At 41.7% G+C, this 21,820-nt stretch overlaps 1 protein-coding gene across 5 annotated transcripts in view; it reads left to right on the forward strand.

Moving 5' to 3' along the window:
- Positions 1-4,165: 4,165 nt before the first annotated feature.
- Positions 4,166-21,820, forward strand: part of RBM27 (RNA binding motif protein 27) — a 70,114-nt gene continuing 52,459 nt past the window's right edge. For all 5 annotated transcript variants that reach the window (XM_047778954.1, XM_047778955.1, XM_047778956.1 and 2 more), the window contains exons 1-3: positions 4,166-4,415; positions 16,662-16,780; positions 19,910-20,034. In XM_047778954.1, the coding sequence (XP_047634910.1) occupies positions 4,357-4,415; positions 16,662-16,780; positions 19,910-20,034 (303 nt within the window). In that variant the 5' untranslated portion in view covers positions 4,166-4,356. The remainder of the gene's footprint in view (positions 4,416-16,661; positions 16,781-19,909; positions 20,035-21,820) is intronic.

Raw genomic sequence — 21,820 nt, forward strand, 5'->3', positions numbered from 1 at the left:
GGAAGACCTGTCTACCTCTGTCGACATGTATGAAATGACACCATTGGTAGTTCTTCCTGGTGGAGGCACAGTTATCCTTCAGCCAAGAAAGCGAACTTGGTTTGAAGAAGGATGATTTAGGTATCTTTTCTTCTTGTAGTCACTCTCTCTTTTCAATGCCCCATATTAATAATCTCTTTTTTTCTTGGATAAATGGGCATCACTTGCTTTCTCCTCCTGTGAAAATAAACTGAGAGAAAAGTCAATATTTTGGAGTTCCCTTTGTGGCTCAGTGGTTAACGAACCAGACTGGTATCCATGAGGATGAGAGTTTGATCCCTGGCCCGCTCAGTGAGCTGAGGTGTAGGTCACAGACACAGCTTGGATCCTGTGTTGCTGTGGCTGTGGTGTAGGCTGGCAGCTATAGCTCCAATTCAACCCTTGGCCTGGGAATCTCCATATGCCATGGGTGCGGCCCTAAAAAGACAAAAAAAAAAAAGTCAATTTTTTTAAAGTATCTTTTTATTTCATTTTTTTGCTTTTTGCTTTTTTTCAGGGTCGCATTCATGGCATATGGAAGTTCCCAGGCTAGGGGCTGAATCAGAGCTACACCTGCCTGCAGCTTACACCACAACCACACAGCAACTCAAGGTCCTTAATCCCCTGAGCAGAGCCAGAGATCAAACCTGCATCCTCATGGATACTGGTCAGGTTTGTTACCATGGAGCCACAACCGGAACTCCTTTTAAGTATCCATTTTAACATCCACCTTAACTAAGTGAAGAACATTTATTTAAAATCAGTCTTCCTCTGGAGTTCCCATCGTGGCTCAGTGGTTAACGAACCCAGCTAGCATCCATGAGGACTTGGGTTTGATCCCTGGCCCGCTCAGTGGGTTAAGGATCCGGCATTGCCATGAGCTGTGGTCTAGGTTGCAGATGCAGCTCCGATCCCATGTTGCTGGGGCTGTGGTATAAGCCAGCAGCTATAGCTCCAATTCGACCCCTAGCCTGGGAACCTCCATATGCTGCCAGTGTGGCCCTAAAAAGACAATAAATAAATAGTAAATAAAATCAGTCTTCCTCCATTTTATCCAACAACAGTGACTGTTAGATGGAAATGGACTCAATGCATAGTTACTGAGTGAATTTTGAATGAGCCCTATAGTTCAAATGTCGGCGTTTGTGACCAAAGTGGCCAAATGAAGGTTATAGGTGTAGGCTTTGGAATCAAATCCGGATGGCCAGGGCTGGGCCTTTCCACGCATCAGCTTCATGATCTTCCTGGGATGCAACGTTCTTGTGTATGAATCTTGTCTACTATTGTACTACTCAGGGGTACCTAACATACCTAGCCTAGGGCCAGCATAGAGTATTTACTCAACAGCTTTGGCTCTGACTGCTGTTTGCAATGCCTATTAGTCCCCCCGCATCTGAGCTCCCAAAAGATAGAGACTGGGTGTAACTCCTCAAACTTTTGTCTCTGCCCTGGCCCAGAACACAGAATCTGGTACCTGGTTATCAGCCCTGAATAGGTGCGTCGAATTAATACATATATGGATGCATTGCCTTCAGGGTAGCCCAATAACCGAATGACTGAAATCAATTCCTCATTCATTCATGGGCTGAAGATGAGTTGGTTCTGTCATGCAACAGATGCTACTGAATAAAGTATATGGAAAATTGTGGGCCATGGCTACTGACCAAAGCTGAACCAACTATTTAGCAAATGGAGTGACGGGGCAGGGGAGTGGGACTGACTATATTGTACTGTATTCCACTTCCACTTCTGGAAAAGCAACTCATTCATATGATGCTATGATACTACTGTCTCAAGATACAGTTTAGAGTTCAATATCTCCATTCAAAATACTAGTTTATCCATCTATCTATCTAGCTAACTATTCAGTTTAGAAAAGATATGTAATAATATCACAATTTGAAAAATAGGGGAGGCACAGTGGTTTACGAATCCAACTAGCAACCATGAGGTTGTGGGTTCGGTCCCTGGCCTTGCTCAGTGGGTTAAGCGTCTGGCGTTGCATTGCGGTGAGGTGTGGTGTAGGTTGCAGACACAGCTCAGATCCTGTGTTGCTGTGGTTCTGGTGTAGGCCAGCGGCTACAGCTCCGATTCGACCCCTAGCCTGGAAACCTCCATGTGCCAAGGGAGCGGCCCTAGAAAAGGCAAAAAGACAAAAACAAAAACAAAAACAAAAAAGAAAGAAAGAAAAAGAGGGGAAAAGAAAAAATTACCAAGGGTCCTCAAACCCAAATATTATTACTGTAATCATGTCTGTTCTACCCTCTATAAATGTGTTTAAATAATGCCCTTGATCATCAGGAAGCCAGCATCCCAGCGCCCTCAACTCTGAAGTAAGGCCTGCAAAATTTGTTCTAAATGCATTTGAATAAGTACTTTGAAATTATTACAGAGGAGTGATTTACTGTGATAAAGGCAATTCCTGTTTCCTCTCTGTCATACCATCAAGTTCCTGCCTCACCTTAGGCTTAATCAAAACACTTTTGCATTTTTCTTTTTAAAATTTCTGCCATTTTGGGGGTAACACTTCATCTTTGTAGTGGAAAGAAGTGAAGGAAAAATGTGGATGAGCCTCAAGGAAGAAGAGACAACAACTGAATGTGGGAAAGCTCTAGGCTTGCTGTTTGGATGATCTGAATGTAGTTTCTGTTCAAACCAGTCTCTCTGGGCTTTTCTCCCCATTTGCAAAGTTGGGAAGGAAGTGTCAGTGAAGGAGGTTCATTAGATGATTTTTAAGTGCATTTCATGTGTATTAGTCTATGTACAGGGCCCATAAACTGTAGCCCGCCAGCCAAACCCTGTTGGCACCTGTTTCTAGACACCTGAGAAGTAACAACAGCTTTTATACTTTTAAATAGTTGAAAAAAAAAAATCAAGAGACTATGCTGTGACATGTGAAAACTCTCTAAAACTGAAATTTTCATACGAATTTTATTGGTACAAAGCCACAGTCATTTGTTTATATATTATCCATGGCCAGTTTCATGCCTAGAGGGTAGAGTTGAGTAGTTGCCAGAAACCTCATGACCTACAAAACCAAAACTATTTGCTATCTAGCCCTTTACAGAAAGTTTGCATACACCTGCTCCATATGTGTAGTAAACCTGCTTATTTTTGATTGACCCATCCGGCATTTTTCAAAGTGTTATGTTCATAATGCATAATCCCATAAACTGTTCAGCTCTAAGAGGAGGGACTCTGTTTTGCTCACCACTGGAATTCTAGTGCTTTAGCCAGCGCTGGAACATAGCAGGTGCCCAATATTTGTTGTTGAACAAACATTCTAAACCAGTGCCAAGCGAGTAATTTCAAAACTCCAAAAGGAATTTCTCATTTAGTACAGACCGAACTGCCTGGTTCGGTGATTGCAGTTTTTTACAGAAATTATTTTTTAAAACACTTTTTTTGGTGTGTGTGCTTACTAAAATTCACCCTGCACAACTTCCACCAAATTTTAGATATGCAATGAAAAGGGAATTAAAAAAAAAAAACTGGAATAATTTTTCTTCCCAATAAAGAATATATTAAAAATACTGGTAAAATCGAAACGGCCTCAGTCTTTCACATCCGTTGCGCCACGTTTTAAAAATGACGATTATTGGAATTCAAGGCATGGTTGTCAAAGCAGTCTGCGTAATTTAAGCACAGCATCAAAAAATACGAGCATGTGCGCCGAGCAAAATGAGTGTGTGTGTGGGGAAAAAAAGTAAAAATTTGCGTTCCGTGCAATGTGTCGAAAGTGAACGTATTGCACGTTGGGTTGCAGATTTACTACAGCTGAGTCATTTCGGGACAGGAATGTGTGTTTCCAGGAAAAACGAGAGGAAGGAACCAGGCTGAGGGGCTCACCGGGTTCCCCCAGGCACTCCCAGTAGCAGACACCGGTATTCCGCCGCGGCGGGCGGCGGCATGGTCAAAAAAAGGCGCTGCGGTCCCTTTAAGAGCCACAGCACCTTCTCCAAGATACCATCTTGCACCAGGAGTTCACGTAAGCTCTCTACCTACCTTGCTATATCCCTCTTCCTTCACTGGGTACGACCGGCGGGCGGGGCGAGCGAGCCTTGTCATTGGCTTCGTCCGCACGGCCCTCTCTCTCCGATTGGTTCCCGCGCCCGCCCCTCGACGCTACCTCCCGCCCGCCTGAGCCGTCGGGCTAGGTTGAGTGAGGGCTCTTGGGTTAGTTCCTGTTAGGCCCCGGCCGGGGGAGTAGGTTGAAGTCTCTTAAGATGCCGGGTGGGCTGGGGCGCCGGGAGCTGTGAGGAAGGCGTGAGGAGGAGCGAGGGGCGACCCGCGGCAGGCCGGCACGAGAGCGGCGGCCGAGCCCGCCTTCCCCGCACCATGCTCATAGAGGATGTGGATGCCCTCAAGTCCTGGCTGGCCAAGTTACTGGAGCCGATGTGAGTGAGCCCGGCTGGGCCGGGGCCGGCGAACGTGGGCGTTGGGGGCCCGCGGGGGCGTGGGGGAGGGGAGGGCGGGGCGGCGGGCGGCGGCGGGAGGTCCCGGCGGCGTCTCCGCCGTCGTACTCGCTCCATTGTGGGGGGAGCCGGGGGCGTCGAGGCGGCGCGGCTGCGGGACCGGGGCCGGGGGGGGGGGCAAGGACAGCGAGGGCTTTTTAAACCCAAATGTTGGGGTGCTCGAAGGGGCGGCAGGAGGACTGAGGGAATTTCCGCTCCGCCGTTGGAGAACTGAGAGGGAAAGCGGGGCTCTCGAGGGATTTTAAGGCTTGAATATGAGGATCCTGAGGGGAAGAAGCAGGACGTCTTTACAAACCGTGTTCTTCCGGAGCCGAAAAGCTCGGGACGCGGAGCATCGAGGGCCTTTTGAAAAGCGGAGGGGAGAAGGGAGAGTGGGGACCTCGAGGGATCCGCGGCGATTACCGATGAGTTCCAGGGGTTCGGAAATACCGACGTGAAAGAGGAGGCAGTTGGAGGGGATTCGTGGGCATCGAAGTGGTTGAGGAATTGGTGGGAAGCTGATAATCATATGAAGGGCCTTTAAGGTTTCTGAGGCGTTGGTGATGCCAGGAGGGCTCATGATTGTTCACGACCCTTAGGGACATGGGGGGCGGGGGGGGGGGGAGAGGAGATTCGTGTAAGTTTGACCGGGGGTCGGAGGGGTCGCCCTGGTGTCTGACGTTATTGGAGGAGCGGCCACCGGCAGGGCTTTTTGGACCCAGAGCCCAGCGAAAGGGGCAGGGAGGGAATGAGCTCTGGAACTACCGAGGGGGCACTGAAGACACTGGGCCGAGGGCTTAGAGGTGCGAGGCTCGTTTTGAAGGAATACCTCGGGTGGTTTGGGGGAAATGTTATTGGGACCCTCGGAGCGGAGAGCGGAGGTATCCCCTTTGTGTTGGTTTTGTAACCACTTCCGAAGGGAAAGACTGTGAAGCGGGACCCTGGGGTCTCGGTGGTCTCTGAAACCCACCGGCTGGAGGTGTCTAAGCCTCGTGGGAACGAGGGCTGAAGGGACGGGATCCTCGCTTGCCCTCTTCTCCTCTGCTTGTTACTTACCTTCCTAGTGGAGGCGAAGGCCTTCTGGCTGAAAGAAAAGGGGTAGAAGAAGAGACAGGCAGACTTTGATTCTTTAGGGCACATCCCTTAAGTGGAAACATTGATTTTTTGCACCAGTGGAAGTAAGGGGTCGCTTGGGAAGTGTGGAGGTAAAGTCTGGGCTGTTGGGAGGGAGACAGCTACTTGCCTGTTTCTGTTTGCTTGTGCTCCTGAGTTTTCCTGTTAACTAACTTTTGTTTTGCCCTATTGGTTTCTTGGGTGGGATGGCAACACCTAAGAAGACTCACCTGTAGCCCACTCTGTCTGCCCTGTGAAGAAGATGGGATGGGTAAGGGAGGCAGCGTTTGGGGAATTTTGATGTCTGAAGTGGCATTTATTTGCATTCTGAGGGTAAGGGGTGTGTGACTAGAGTGCAGGTATGAATAAAAGGGACATTAAGGGCCTCGGAATTGTCTGGTTAAAGTGAAAATGACTTCTGGACATACTTGAAGGTTGTGTGGAAGAATATGGGACTCTTGAACGTGAATATTCTTTTTCTACAATAATGATTTTGGAGCACAAAAATGAAATGGATTGTGATGAAGGTGGGAAATAATGAAGTAGCTTTCCTGAAACTGACCTTGTATGGAAGAGGCTAAAAATAGAAGAAGGTGTATTAATTTACCTTCCTGTTATTAGTTTGTTGACAGAGATCCTTTTGAAAGTATTAAATATATATTTTCTGTCTTGGGTAGAAGGTGACAAGTTTTAACATTATAGTGAACTGCTTTTTTTTTTTTCAAACCTCCCTAAAATGTTTTGCTTGAGGTAGTGTTTTTGGTTTTTTTCTTTTTTTATTTCTTTATCTTTTTGGCTTTTTAAGGCTGCATTTGCGGCATATGGAGATTCCCAGGCTGGTGGTCAAATCAGAGGTGCAGCTGCCAGCCTACACCACAGCCACAGCAGCTTGGGATCGGAGCCGCCTCTGCGACCTGCACCACAGCCCATGGCAACACCGGATTCTTAACCCACTGAGCAAGGCCAGGAATTGAACCTGCAACCTCATGGTTCCTAGTTGGATTTGTTTCTGCTGTGCCACAACGGGAACTCCCTGGTTTTTTTCTTAATGTCAGAAATTAGTTTTGGGTGGGAACTTAAACCCAAACTATGGGTTTTTCACTAGGTTTTTTTTGACTGTTTGTACTGACTTTATATGTACATATTCTGTAATTTTCATGGCTGAAAATTGTCTTTCAAAATGATTGAGTTTAGTTTCCCTTTTGTTTAGAGTTGTACGTTCAACTTAAAGTATATGTCATGCTTTTCTCTTTTAAAAAAATCTTATTACTTTCTTACAGTTAAAAAAGATCTAAAATCACTGCTTGTCTTTTAATGATATAGATAACTTTCCAAGAACTAATAAAATATTTATCACGAACTCAGTTAAGTAAGGGTTTTGGATGAAAGTGTTAATAAAAAGTAGTAAATGCAAATGCAGATAACATATGTATTTTCATTGTTAGTATATTGTCATGGGAGATTATTTTGTATCTAAAATGTAATAAATAATATGCTGAAGTAGGTTGTATTTGTAAATTTACTTTTTACATATTCCAGATTCAAGAAAATTGGAGTTCCCGTCGTGGCGCAGTGGTTAACGAATCCGACTAGGAACCATGAGGTTTCGGGTTTGGTCCCTGGCCTTGCTCAGTGGGTTAAGGATCCAGCGTTGCCATGAGCTGTGGTGTAGGTTGCAGACGCGGCTTGGATCCCGAGTTGCTGTAGCTCTGGCATAGGCTGGTGGCTACAGCTCTGATTAGACCCCTAGCTTGGCAACCTCCATATGCCGCGGGATCGGCCCAAGAAATAGCGAAAAAAAAGACCAAAAAAAAAAAAAAGAAAAAGAAAAAGAAAATTTTCATGGGAGATTGGCATGTTGCTACAACATAGCATTTCAGAGCAGTTGTTAGGCTTTCAGATAATATAGTTGCAGTGGGTATGTTGGAATCATACTGTGGCTGGGTACATGCTTTCCTCTTGCACTTTCTTATTTAGCTTAATTTACAGTTAACTAAATGTATAAAAGTTTTTAATTTTTGGTATTTTTAAACACTTTGTCACTAGTGAAATGAAGGCATTTAATAGGGTGTTACTAAATCAATCTAGTTTATATTTGATTATTCCAATAAATTAGAAATATCATGTGCTGTTAGAGCTTATCTCTTAGCTTGCATGCCTTTTGTAGGTGTGGGACGTATGTATTACTTTTACTATAGGTAAGACAGACAGACTGGAAGAAATGACTCCTTAACTGGCTATGAAGAACCCAGTACCGGAGTTCCTGTTGTGGCTCAGTGGTTAACAGATCCGACTAGGAACCATGAAGTTGCAGGTTCGACCCCTGCCCTCGCTCAGTGGGTTAAGGATCCGGCATTGCCGTGAGCTGTGGTGTAGGTTGCAGACGCGGCTCGGATCCTGCGTTGCTGAGGCTCTGGCGTAGGCCGGCAGCTACAGCTCCAATTAGACTCCTAGCCTGGGAACCTCCATGTGCCGTGGCAGCGGCCCTAGAAAAGGCAAAAAGACAAAAGAAAGAAAGAAAGAAAGAAAAACCCAGAACCATTTTTGTTGGCAGTGCAGCAGAGGGAGAGAAACCATCTTAGTCAAAGAAAAGAGTTTATGTTCTTTTTCTACCACTACATGAACAGACTGAACTCACAGATCTTGTTTGGGGTCCTCTTCACTTTTTAAAAAATTTGTTTATTTTTCTTTTCACTTCTTAAGATTTTTTATTTTTTAAGGGCTGCTCCTGCGGCATATGCAAGTTCCCAGGCTAGGGGTCGAATCAGAGCTACAGCTGCTGGCCAACACCACAGCCACAGCAATGTTAGATCTAAGCCACATCTGCAGCCTACACCACAACTCATGGCAACGCAGGGTCCTTGACCCATTGATCGAGGCCAGGGATTGAACCCTCCTCATGGATACTTGTTGGGTTCGTTCCTGCTGAGCCACAACAGGAACTCCAGCACTGCTGTGTGTTACATATGAAAGTTGAGACTATCTCCTGAGTTCTATCACAGGAAGAGAAATACTTTTTTCTTTTGTTTCTATATGAGATGAGGAATGTTCACTAAACTTATTGTGGTAATCAGTTAATATATGTAAGTGTACACTTCAAGATCATACACTTCTGTATGTGAATTGTATCTAAATAAAACAGGAAGAAAAAAGCTATGAACAGCAATAAATTTGTCTTGGTATATGTTTTAGAAATTGATGGGGTTTGCAATCCTTTTTTGAACAGTTGCATCAATTTATCTATTTTCTGTGTGTTCTAGTAGAGCGTCATCATGTGACTTAGGGCATTTAGTTTCTAGTTCTACATCTCATTCACTGTGTGACTTTGGAGAGATTGTCTAATCTTTCTGTATTAAAAAGAGTTAATTATATTAGCCTTTTACCTACCTGATAAATATAAGTATTAATGATGCAGACTAAAAAGTGCTTTGTATACAGAATCATTAAATACAGATGAAATTTTATGTTTTTGTAATATGAAAATTTATTAAACTCTTTTTGCAAAAATATTTTACTTATTAAGTTAAGCATTTCTGCCACTTAGACAATAATGAGTCCAGTAGTGCATGACAAATCTAGCTTCTCATTGCAGGCCCTATACATAGAATAGGAATGCTAGTGAAAGCCATGGACCTGATGTGAGTTTTTGTAAGTTCAGGCCATAACAAGGTCTATGTAAAAAATGCCCTAGAGGATTGAATATATGTCATTTCTGAGTATGATGGGAAAGGCAGCAGTAACCTTCACTGACGGAGGTAATTGTATTAGGTCAGTGATCGGGGGCAAGGTATACTTTGGTTGAACTCTAAAGTTTACATACTTCTTGGAGGTTTGCAGTCCTTATCAAGTTAACTCTTCACTAGTAATCTCTGCAGTTGTTCAAATGGGAAGAAAAATCACCATGCAGCAACTGTTAGACTTGACCTCCCTGATAAACTGCAAGGGTAAAATGAGTATTTTTTAGGTGTGTTCTTAACATAGAGAACTACTGATAATTCTCTGAAGTGTACTTAGTGGCTTCAAAGAATTAGAGTGCCTCCAAAGTCCTTTGGGATTTGTTTAAGGAGGAGACCATTCACTATTTCATTATTTTGATCAGAAGACTTCTGGGCAGGTTTTAGTATACTAAGGATCATGTTTGTTCTTAGGTCCTTTGGTCCGCCCCCTGGCCCAGTTGCTGTAGGCTAGGTGCCAGAAGTTACTTTTAAAGCCTTCTGTGTTCTACCACTGTCTTGTCTCAACCTCTCACAGTTTTGTTACTTCATTATTAATCTCTTTTTTAAACCATTTGATATTTTGTACTATAATGATTTGTTTTCACTTCCGTCTCTTAGCCATGTGACCTCAGGGCAAGGTCCGTCTTGCTCATAGTAGTTCCATCACCCAGCAAGATGCTTGGCGTTCAGCTAACACTCAGTAAATGTTTAAATGCATCAGTGTCCTCAGTTGTCTATTTAGGTTGGTCACCATTAGAAAAGTAAGTTTTTGGTTTTTTTTCTTCCTTTTTACAGCTGCACCGTTGGCTTATGGAAGTTCCCGGGCTAGGGCTGGGGTCAAATCGGAGCTGCATCTGAGGCCTATGCCACAGCCACAGCAACACCAGCTCTGAGCTGCATCTGCCCCCCAATGTCAGATCCTTGAATCCACTGAGAAAGGCCAGGGATCAAACCCATATCCTCGTGGAAACTAGTTGGGTTCTTAATCCACTGAGCCATAGCGGGAACCCCAAGTTTTTTAAAAATAGTCTAATTTTCTGGTGTGCTTAGCTGGTGGCTGCTGTGCTAAGAGCCATAGTACAAATATAACAGTGGGGTTTGTAACTCAGAGACCTATGTATGTCTATATATATATTTCTCCCCCACCCCAAATAAATCTAAGGGTGTTATCTTCCATGATGTATCCATTCATGAATTCCCCTCATTAATGAAGAGGAAGATGAGAAACTTTTGTTCGAAAAGAAGTAGAAGTGCCAATATTTGTGTATCTTAATATGAGTTAACAGGTTCTTAGAACTTAATAGTTACTCAGTTATACTCTTTGATAAAAATCAACTCAGATTTTACTTGTTTTTCCACTACTATCTTATCAAAGGAATATCCTGAACATAGATCTCAGGGTCAGACTTTCTGTTTCTTTACTATTTTATAAAGTAAAAATAAAAGCATTATTGCATTACAGAAAATGTAGAGAGATAAGAATATAATTATTTGTATACACTTGTAGTCTGTCTTCTATCTGAACTTTCATGTAGCTGTAATCAGACTCAGGTAAAATTTTTTATCTGTATTTCTGCAATTGACATTAGCATATTTGTGTATTGTTTTTTTTGTGTGTGTATTGTTTTTATAGCCATCACTTTGGATGCCTAATGTTTCATAAACATGGTTACCTTGGAGTTCCCTGGTAGCTGAGTAGGTTAAGGTGTTGTCACTGCTGTGCTCTGGTTTGATTCCTGCCCTAGGAAATTCCACATGCCATAGATGCAGTCAGTACATACCCACTGGAGTTGCCATCGTGGCTCAGCAGAATAGTATCCATGAGGTCACAGGTTCAATCCCTGGTCTTGCTCAGTGGGTTAAGAATCTGGCATTGCTGTGAGCTGTGATGTAGGTCACAGATGCGGCTTGGATCTGGCATCGCTGTGGCTTCGGTATAGGCCAGAGACTAAAGCTCTGATTTGACCCCTAGCCTGGGAACCTCCATGTGCTGCAGGTGAGGCCCTAAAAAGACCAAACAAACAAACAAAAAAAAAGCACTTGTACACACACACATATGTGTATTTTGTGTGTGGGTCTCTTAGTACCCAGAGTATTTTCTGTGGTTGGCTTTGTTCCCTGAGGCTAGTTTCCTATAAGTACAACTGCTAGTCCAAGAATGTGAACATTTTTAATGGCTGTTGATACACCTTAGGATCAGGAGGGTTTTTTTTCCTGTGGCCCAGTAGCATGGTCATAGTCTCACCTCAGGAACAGAATCACACTGAAGTAGAACTTAAAACAGCCCATATTCAGAAACATGTAGATTTTTCTGAAAATGGAAAAGGTTTAAATGGTCAATGGTCTTGTCTTTTTCTTTTTTTTTAATGTCCGCACCTGTGGCATATGACAGTTCCCAGGCTAGGGGTTGAATTGGAGCTGCAGCTGCTGGCCTACACCACAACCACAGCCACAGCAAGCTGCTTCTGCGACCTACACCGCAGTTCATGTCAACGCTGGATCCTTAACCCACTGAGCAAGGCCAGGGATCACACCCATGTCCTCATGGATATTAGTCGGGTTCGTTACCACTGAGCCACGACAGGACCTCTGGTCTTGTCTTTTTCCTAAGATAGTTAGTGGTGTTTCTTGGCTTGAGGCTTAAGGTAAGGGAGTACCTTTACCCTTTGGTCTTGGGATTTGGGTATAAGTCTAAATCTGTGAAGCTGAGGTGCTAGCTCAGTAGATGTGTCATATACCTGCAATGGAGATTTTATTAAGAAGGAAAAAGACAAATTTGAGGTTTTTCGAGATAAGACATTTTAGGGCAGTATTCTGTTAACTTCCCCTGAGAAAAATTCAGTATATTTTTTTTAATTAAAATAAAAGATAGATAATTGAAACATATTCTTAGGACATTATTATGCAAGACGTGAATTTTAAGGAATCCTCATTTAAACTTTAGGAAATTTCTTCTTTTTTTTTTTTTTGGCTTTTCTAGGGCCACACTCGAGGCATGTGGAGGTTTCCATACTAGAGGTCTAATTGGAGCTGGATCTGTAGCCCACTAATCGAGCCCAGGGATTGAACCCACAACCTCATGGTTCCTAGTCGCATTCGTTAACCACTGAGCCATGATGGGAACTCCTAGGAAATTTCTTTTGTTGGTTTTTTATTTTAACTGAAAGGTGGTTATTGGTTGAGACTTAGAATTCATTAATGTGTTGTACAGTAAACATTGGAAAAATGTATGTGCCATGATAGGTTTTACTTGTATGGAATTGCAGCTGAATTTTAGTTACACAGCTGTGCTGTCTGCCTGATCTTGAGTGGATCACTTGATTTGTCTTTACATATTTACAAATTAAGGTAACTATAAAATGAGTAATAATTCATTGATTATGTTGTTAAGACCTTTTAAAGACTACAGTAAAAAAGTAAATTTAGGAGTTCCCGTCGTGGCATAGTGGTTAACGAATCTGACTAGGAACCATGAGGTTGCGGGTTCGATCCCTGGCCTTGCTCAGTGGGTTAAGGATCCGGCGTTGCCATGAGCTGTGGTGTAGGTTGCAGACATGGCTCTGATCCTGTGTTGCTGTGGCCCTGGCGTAGGCCGGTGACTACACCTCCGATTCGACCCCTAGCCTGGGAACCTTCGTATGCCAGAGGAAGCGGCCCTAGAAAAGACAAAAAAAAAATAATAATTTTAGGTGGCTATTACTAACTTGTCTAATCTCTTTGTTATAATAGAAGCTCCTTTTTGTCTAGAAATGTGTGTATTTAATGTAGCCATGGCTCCAACATTTTGAAATGTCTTTTATTCCAAAGTGTAAAGGTTTTTCTTTTGTCTTCTTTGCTTTTTGTTGTTGTCGTTGTTGTGTTTTTTAGGGCCGAACCTGTGGCATATGGAGATTCCCAGGCTAGGGGTCAAATTGTAGCTGTAGCTGGCTTACACCACAGCTCAGGGCAATGCTGGATCCTTAACTCACTGAGCAAGGCCAGGGATCAAACCTGCGCCCTCATGGATGCTAGTCAGATTCGTTAACTGCTAAGCCATGACAGGGACACCAAGGTTTTAAATACTTTCTTTAGGTACTGCTTTTTGTGTAAGCAAAGTAGGAAGTGATCCTGCATTTGTCCTGTAATCTACCAAGGATTTTAGTCATGCTCAGGTTTTTGTCACACTTCTAGAAGTCTTGTTGGGCTGCTATGGTATTGGTATCACAGCTATCACATTGTTGTAATTGTCAGTTTTTAAAGGTTATATGGTAAGGGGTGATGAAGGAAAAAATAAGTGCAATCATAAAGGTACAAAAAATTATAGCATAGAACTCCCCAATGTATTTTAAGTTTCACCATTCAATTGGTGTGACTCATTACTTCAGACTGGCAGTTTCCTTCATAGTGCACTTTATGGATACATATTAGGAGCTGTTAAATTTAAGTGGTCCCATTCCTTTGGCTGTAAACATGCCTTTATATTTGGTGCATATTTCTAACAGTTATTAATAGTTCACTTGCATTAGACAATATTTAGAATCTGTGATCACTCTCTTTTCTTGGTGTCTAGTCTTTTTCTACTCTTTTAACCCTCTTGTAACTATTCATCTTGAGTTTTAACAGAGTCACATCAAACTGTATTTCATCAGAAGCACCCTAACTCTGCGTTTGTTTTTCAGAGTCTGAATACTAAATATATGTATGTGAAATCCGAGTTTGTTTAATTTACTTCACTTATCAGTAATCTGGGTTTTGCCTGTTTCTCACTAGAAACCTCATATCCTTACCCAGTATTATACCTGTTAGGTCATGAGAGTCCTTGAAGGTTCTCATAACACCAGAGAAAATACGTCGCTTCTTTTCTGCCATTCCTACTTATTTAAAAAAAAAAGAAATTCTTTCTCTGTGTTTAGAATATTTTGCTTATCCAGGATCTGAACTTTTTTAGTAAGGTAGAAATGTAATTTTTTTCCCCCTCACCTCTCCATTTGAATAGATTAGAACTATACTGAGCAAATGTCTTATTGTTCTCAAGAGTGAAATTAGGAGTTCCCGTTTGGCTCAGCAGAAATGAATCTGACTGGCATCCATGAGGACACAGGTTTGATCCCTGGCCTCGCTCAGTGGGTTAAGGATCTGGCATTGTCGTGAGGTGTCATGAGCTGTTGTGTAGGTCGTGTAGGCCAGTGGCTACAGTTTCAATTCATCCCCTAGCCTGGGAACCTCCATATGCTGCCGTGGGGCCCTAAAAAGACCAAAAAAAAAGTGAAATTAAGTCTGCCTACACATCTTTATTTTTTTTTTATTTTTATTTTTTGTCTTTTTGTTGTTGTTGTTGTTGCTATTTCTTGGGCCGCTCCCGCGGCATATGGAGGTTCCCAGGCTAGGGGTTGAATCGGAGCTGTAGCCACCAGCCTACACCAGAGCCACAGCAACTCGGGATCCAAGCCGTTTCTGCAACCTACACCACAGCTCACGGCAATGCCGGATCGTTAACCTACTGAGCAAGGGCAGGGACCGAACCCGCAACCTCATGGTTCCTAGTCGGATTCGCTAACCACTGCGCCACGACGGGAACTCCCACATCTTTATTTTAAGGTGTTTATGGAAGTGCCAAAGTGGGCATGTCATGGGTGACGTTTTTTTTCAAGGTGGAAATGTCATATATCCACTTCAGGGTCGAGCAATTGGATTTACTAAGGTGATCTTTTCATAAAATTGTCCAGAATGCAGGGTTGTTTGTTTGTTTGTCTTGCTTTATAAGGGCTGCAGGTGTGAACATACGGAAGTTCCCAGGCTAGGGGTTGAATCAGAGCTACAGCTGCCAGCCTGCATCACAGCCACAGCAGCTTGGGAGCTGAGCCGTGTCTGCTACCTATATCCCAGCTCACGGCAATTCCAAATCCTTAACCCACTGAGCGAGGCCAGGGATTGAACCCTCATCCTTGTGGATTTCAGTTGGGTTTGTTACCTATGAGCCACAATGGGAACGCCCAGTATTTTTTACTGAAGAAAAATCCCAGGTTTCTTTAATTAATAAAACCATCTTTATACTTACACTGTACTAGTGCACTTTGACCTTTACCCATCATTTTTTAACATTAGTTTTGAGTTTTGTAAAATTGACAAAATTGAAACTTATTCTTACAATTGATATACAATTGTGCATGGACATTTAAAGAGCCAGCCTTTCACATAACTATTAATACTGACAATGAAAAAAATTCTGCTATGTTACTGAATTATGAACTTTTAAAGGTATAAACTGGAAGGAAGGGTGCTGGTGCTTGGTTTTTCTTTTATTTACTCATAAGTTATTGGAAATGTGATTGATACTCTTGAGCTGAAAATTTTAAACTTTCTGGTTGATAGCAGAGGCTCAAAGATTAGAGAATAAGATTTGAATAGTGTTTTATATTTGTTTACCTTGTGATTTTATTTACTGTCATTCTGATTTTTTTTTTTTCATTTTACCTTCACAACAGTGCTCTTAAGCCACAAAAAAAGACGTGTGTTACTTAAATGTACATTTATGGGGAAAATAGAACATAAATACAAAAGCATGTATTTATGTATTTTTTACAACTTCGTTTCATGTAGTATAGATTGTTAAGTCTGGCAGTTGCTCTATGTCAGGAGTGAGCAGCTCAAGGATCATGTGCTGCCCTGACACAGGAGATGACTTTGAATGTCAAAATTGGGTTACTACTGACAAGGGGAAAAAGGTGACATAGATAAAGTTTATCTCTGCTGCCTTTCACCACTTCTCTTATCCTTTCTGTTCTAAGTTCCAGATCTTCTCTTTCTTGCTCATAGCTACTAAAGTGTTTACCAATAAAATTTAAGGTGCCATCCTTCTTGTGTTCTCACTTTTTAAAAAGGTTATTAAGATACTCACCGAGAAGATTAGCAGTGGAAATTGATCACCCTTTTTAGATTCTGATACTTGTAGTTATAGGCAGTGGGGAAAGTAGTCCCACCACTTCCCTTGCCGCTTCTTCATTAATCACATGGAATAAGTAGTTGCTAAGGAAATCAACAGTGCTTCTACAGGCTGGGAGTCAAGTTGCAACTTATGGGTCCATTGCCACCCTTCCCCTCTTTCCACTGAAAGCAGATAAATGTGGATTTGGTCCAAACTTCCGGGTATGTTTAGAACATTGAAAATAGGAGACAAGCTTTTATAAAAATAAGGAGCAAGGGAAAAATCTTAGCGTACTTACTATGTATATTTTGTTTGTTACAACAGTCACCTATGTTTGCAGTCACTTGTTATAAACTTTTTGAATTTAAGTTTTCCAAAGTAGGGATGACTTCATTAGTGACATCAGTGTTTGAAAAAAAATGTTTAAAAAATTTTGTTTTCTCTTTGTCTGACTAGATGTGATGCTGACCCTTCAGCCTTAGCCAACTATGTTGTAGCACTGGTCAAGAAGGACAAACCTGAGAAAGAATTGAAAGCCTTTTGTGCCGATCAACTTGATGTATTTTTACAAAAAGGTAATTATTATAGACCTTCAACCAAGTACTTAAAAGTAAAGATTTAAAATTAAAATTTTCTGCTAAAACCTTGAAGATATAAACTTGAAAGAAATTGTTTAGGGGCCTTTAAATACTTGAATATACCTATTCATGCTTAGTTATTTATCATGTATTATGGTAAAATTCCTTTTTCCTTTTCCTCCTCTGCTTGAGGCAATGGTAACTCTCATACTTTTTAGCTGAATGGTTCCTTTGCGGCTTGTGGTAGAGCCTAATTGATGGTTGAGGGTTAACAATGTAAGGATAATGAAGCGGCTTATTTTTTGCCATTTATTAGGACAATGAAACTGTCTTGTTTTTCTCCTTCTTGGCTGGGGCTTCTTGATGGCCAAGAAGCAATGGGCATGATCCTCTTCTTTGTGTCTTTAACTTCCCTTCTCACCATAGTTTTGTCCATGGTCCCAGAGCTTCCTGGGGACCCCCCTGATGCTCCTCTGACTTCATGGCCTGCCATCCCCCTCAGCCTGTTCCCTTCTGGCCACGTTGACCTCCTTGACGTTTATTCAGCACGGCACACCTGTTCCCAGCCCAGGGCTTTTGAACACTCTTTACCCTTGCTTGAGAAGCATGGTTTCTTTCTTTATGACTTCTGGTCTCGTCTTAGATAACATCTTCTCAGAGTGATTCCCCTGAGCACCCTGTATACAAAATAGTATTACACCCTGTGCCCCAGGTCACTCTCTCCTCTTCCCAGTCTTTACGTATTTTTTCATGGCACTGTTACTCCTTGTCATGTTACGTGTTTATTTGCCTGTTTATCTGTGTGGTGTCTTTTTCCCCACCTCCCCTTTATGGAGAGTCTTCTTTCCCTTTGTTGAGAGTGGACACTCGGAACCTACAGGCTTGGCACATAGAAGATATTCAGTAAATACTGTTGAATGGACCACTAGGAACCTGGATAATGTGTACTTACTAGTGATGTAGCTATCAATAACGAGAAAATATCTTTTAACTCAAATATCTCCTGGGAAAAGAAAAGATAGTAAATATGGCTTCTCAATCTAAAACACAATTACATATTTTGTGCACTTTTAAGGCTTTTTTACAAAAAAAAAAAGCTTTCGGCTCAGCGGATAAAGAACCTGGCTAGTATCCGTGAGGATGAGGGTCCATCCCTGGTCTCGCTCAGTGGGTTGCTGGGAGCTGCAGTGTAGGTTGCAGGCGTGACTTGAATCCAGCGTTTATATGGCCGTGGTGTAGGCTGGCAGCTAAAGCTCCAGTTTAATCTCTAACCTGGGACCTTCTATATGCCTCAGGTGAGGCCCTAAAAAGACAAAAAAAAAAAAAATCTAATACAGAAATCTTCCCCAGTATAGATAAGTATTTCCTTTTTCTTTTGGGTTTTTTTTTGGCCGGAGGCTTGTGGACGTTGCCCGGCCAGGGATCAAACCTGTGATCCTTAACCCACTGCACAGAACTCCAGGTATTTTGTTTTCTAAATGCCTTAATTACTTAGTTTCAATTAAAGATGAGTCATGATAAGTGTCTTTTACATTAGGTTTTGAAAAATATTTTAGAAATACAGGAGCATATGAAGAAAGTCTTCTGATCATAAAGGTTTTTGAATGGTCTTAAGACTTTTGAATTTATTTTGAAGTTATGTGTAATAAAAGCTCAGTTTTATAGTCATGGAAAATGCTTACTGCACAAATTAATAACAAAAAGTTTATGAAAGATGCTTTTCTGAAGACAAATTAATTTGACATTTTAGAAATAGCTCTTAATGTAAATATATAATAACTGCCGTGTAAACAGTGTCTGTGTTATACTTTATTTTATTTTATTTTTTTTGTCTTTTTGCCATTTCTTGGGCCGATCCTGTGCCATATGGAGGTTCCCAGGCTAGGGGTCGAATCGGAGCTGCAGCTGCCAGCCTACACCAGAGTCACAGCAACGCGGGATCCGAGCCTCGTCTGCAACCTACACCACAGCTCACAGCGACATGGGATCCTCAACCCACTGAGCGAGGCCAGGGATGGAACCCGAAACCTCATGGTTCCTAGTCAGATTCATTAACCACTGCACCACGATGGGAACTCCTGTGTTAAACTTTTAATATGCTCTTTAGCTGTTCCTGAGGGGTATGACCAATGTAAGTTATATTAAATTAGGTTTCAATAGCATAATATAAATATTTTGACATTTAATGTTTAATAAATTCATCTGGTTCTCCCCAGTTAGTCTGTAGAGTAGCCTTTAAGTAAAACACAAAACGGTCTTTTCATATCATTCTCATGTCAAAAGTTATTTTTTCCACTGATTAAAAAAAATATATATATATATATTTTTGGTCTTTTTGTACTTTTAGGGCTGCATCCGTAGCATATGCAGGTTCCAGGCTAGAGGTTGAATCTGAGCAATAGCTGCTGACCTGTGCTGCAGGCACAGCAACATGGGATCTGAGTTGTGTCTGTGTCCTACACCACAGCTCACAGCAACACTGGATCTTTAACCCACTGAGCAAGGCCAGGGATTGAACCCACATCCTCATGGATGCTAGTTGGGTTTGCTAACTACTCAGCCACGACGGGAACTCCTAAAAATATTTTTTATTAAATTTCGAGTTGGTGCTGAATTTAATCCAACAACATAAAGGTGTACCGTGGAAGCATCTCTCACCTCATCTGCTCTCTTCCCACCTCCAGTACACACAACCTTGTCATTTATGTGCCCTTTCAGAGTTTTTTTTTTAAATTGCAAATATAAATAGATAAAATATTTAATTTATATCTTTGAGAGTTGATATTATCAATTAGCACTCACTTTTTTGTAGCTGCTATGTATTCTTTTGTACAGTTGTCAAGTTTATTTCAGTAGTCTCTTATTCATGGAAATTTGGGTTGTATTTAATCTTTCACTATTATGTACTCAGACAAATAATCTTGCATATATATCATTTTGAACATGTGCAAGTATGTTCAAAGGATTTTAAAACCCGGAAGTAGGATTCTTCCCCATAAGGGTTAGACTGATTTTTGGTTCCATAGAAGTGTATGAGAAGTCTCACTTTTCTCAGCTTTGCTGATAGAATGTGTTGTCAAACTTTTGGTTTTTGTGCAACACTTAAATATTATTTCTTCTCCTTAGAAACATCAGGTTTTGTGGATAAACTATTTGAAAGTCTCTATACTAAGAACTACCTTCCACCTTTGGAACCAGTTAAGCCTGAGCCAAAACCACCAGTCCAAGAAAAAGAAGAAATTAAAGAAGAGGTAATGCAAAGTTTTCTTTTGCTTGGAGGCTTTTTAGCTCCCGTTACCAGTATTCTTACTTGGAAGTTGACCTGTTTAGAAGTTATCTCTTTCCATCTCTCTCTCTTTCTTTTTTTTTTTTGACTGCCCCGTGCAACATGGACTTCCTGGGCCAGGATCAGATCCGAGTTGAGGTTGTGATTGATCTAGGCTGCAGCTTTGGCAACACAGAATCGTTTAACCCACTGTACCAGGCTAGGGGATTGAGCCTCTGTCCTGGCTGCAGAAGTGCTGCTGTCGCCATTCCGTCACAGCAGGAACTCCAGAAGTTATTATCTCTTGAAGTTTCTGGGTCTTGAGCCTGGTACAGATTCTTTACCAGGGCATCTTAGTTTCTTAGACTTGAGGAGTCAGAAGAATTTCAGATAGCTTGTTTAATGTTCCAAGAAATATTTTAGTAACATTGAGGAGTTCAGGGAAATCTTTTCCTGTGACTTTTATTATACATATTCTTTTTAAAAAAATGTTATGATTTTTTTTGCTTTGTAGGGCTGAACCTGCGTTATATGGAAGTTTCCAGGCTAGGGTTCTAATTGTAGCTGCAGCTGCCAGCCCATACCACAGCTACAGCAATGCCAGGTACGAGTTGCATCTGCAACCTACACTGCAGCTCACAGCAATGCCAGATTCTTCACCCACAGAGTGGGGCATGGATTGAACCCACATCCTCATGGATACTATTCAGGTTTGTTACTGCTGAGCACGACGGGAACTGCAATTTCCTGTGACTTTTAGAACATTTGGTTAAAAGTAGAGGCTTGGCTGGAAAAATCGTTATATCGTTTTTGTGTCAATAGGCCATTTCTTTTCTTTTTTTTGATATGCTCATGGCATGTGGAATAAGTCATGGCATTTGGCCCAGGGATCAAACCCATGCCACAGCAGCAGTCTAAGCAGCTGCAGTGATAATACCAGATCCTTTTACCCGCTGTTCCACACAAGAACTCCCCATTTCTTCTTTTTTAACCATATAGTTTTTTAATAGTTAATGGAATTATAAACATCACTCTCAATGTAGGAAAGAAAAGGAAAAAAATGTTTTTACAGTGTTAAAGTATAAAAATGTGATTTAGATGGTAATCTAATTATTTGAACCAAGGATGAAATTTTATAGTGGGTTAAGGATCCAGCATTGCTGCAAGCTATGGCATATGTCACAGATGTGGCTCAGGCCTGGTGTTGCTGTGGCAGTGGTGTAGGCTGGCAGCTGTAACTCCGGTTTTACCCCTAGCCTGGGAACTTCCTCCCTAGTTTGCAGGTTGGGCCCTCAAAAGGAAAAAAAAAAAAAAGAAAAGAAAAGAAAGAAAATCACCCTAGTACTTTTCTCATTGAGGATTAAATAATGTTTTATCCATATATACACACACACACACCCCCACACACCCACCCTAGTGCCTGGTGCACATGAATGTTGGTTGTTATATAGAAGTATTTCCCAACTTTGTTTTTTATTATAATTATTTAAACTTTTTATTGGGAGTAATTTTAAACTTATGGAAAAATTCTGAGTAGTACCCAAAACACCTTTTTATCATCTACCTAGATTCACCTATTGAAGATGTGCCCTGCTTGCTTTCTTTACATACCCATACCCAGAATTGTTTTTTTCTGAATCACTTGATAGTAAGTCAGATACATCATGACCTTTGACCCTTAAATACTCTGTATTTTGTAAGGATAAGGATATTCTTTTAGATAGCTTTGGTACCATTGTCAGTTTCAGTAAATTTAGCATCGATAAAACACT

Source organism: Phacochoerus africanus, chromosome 4 (genome assembly GCF_016906955.1).
Source record: "Phacochoerus africanus isolate WHEZ1 chromosome 4, ROS_Pafr_v1, whole genome shotgun sequence".
NCBI classification, from domain to species: domain Eukaryota; kingdom Metazoa; phylum Chordata; class Mammalia; order Artiodactyla; family Suidae; genus Phacochoerus; species Phacochoerus africanus.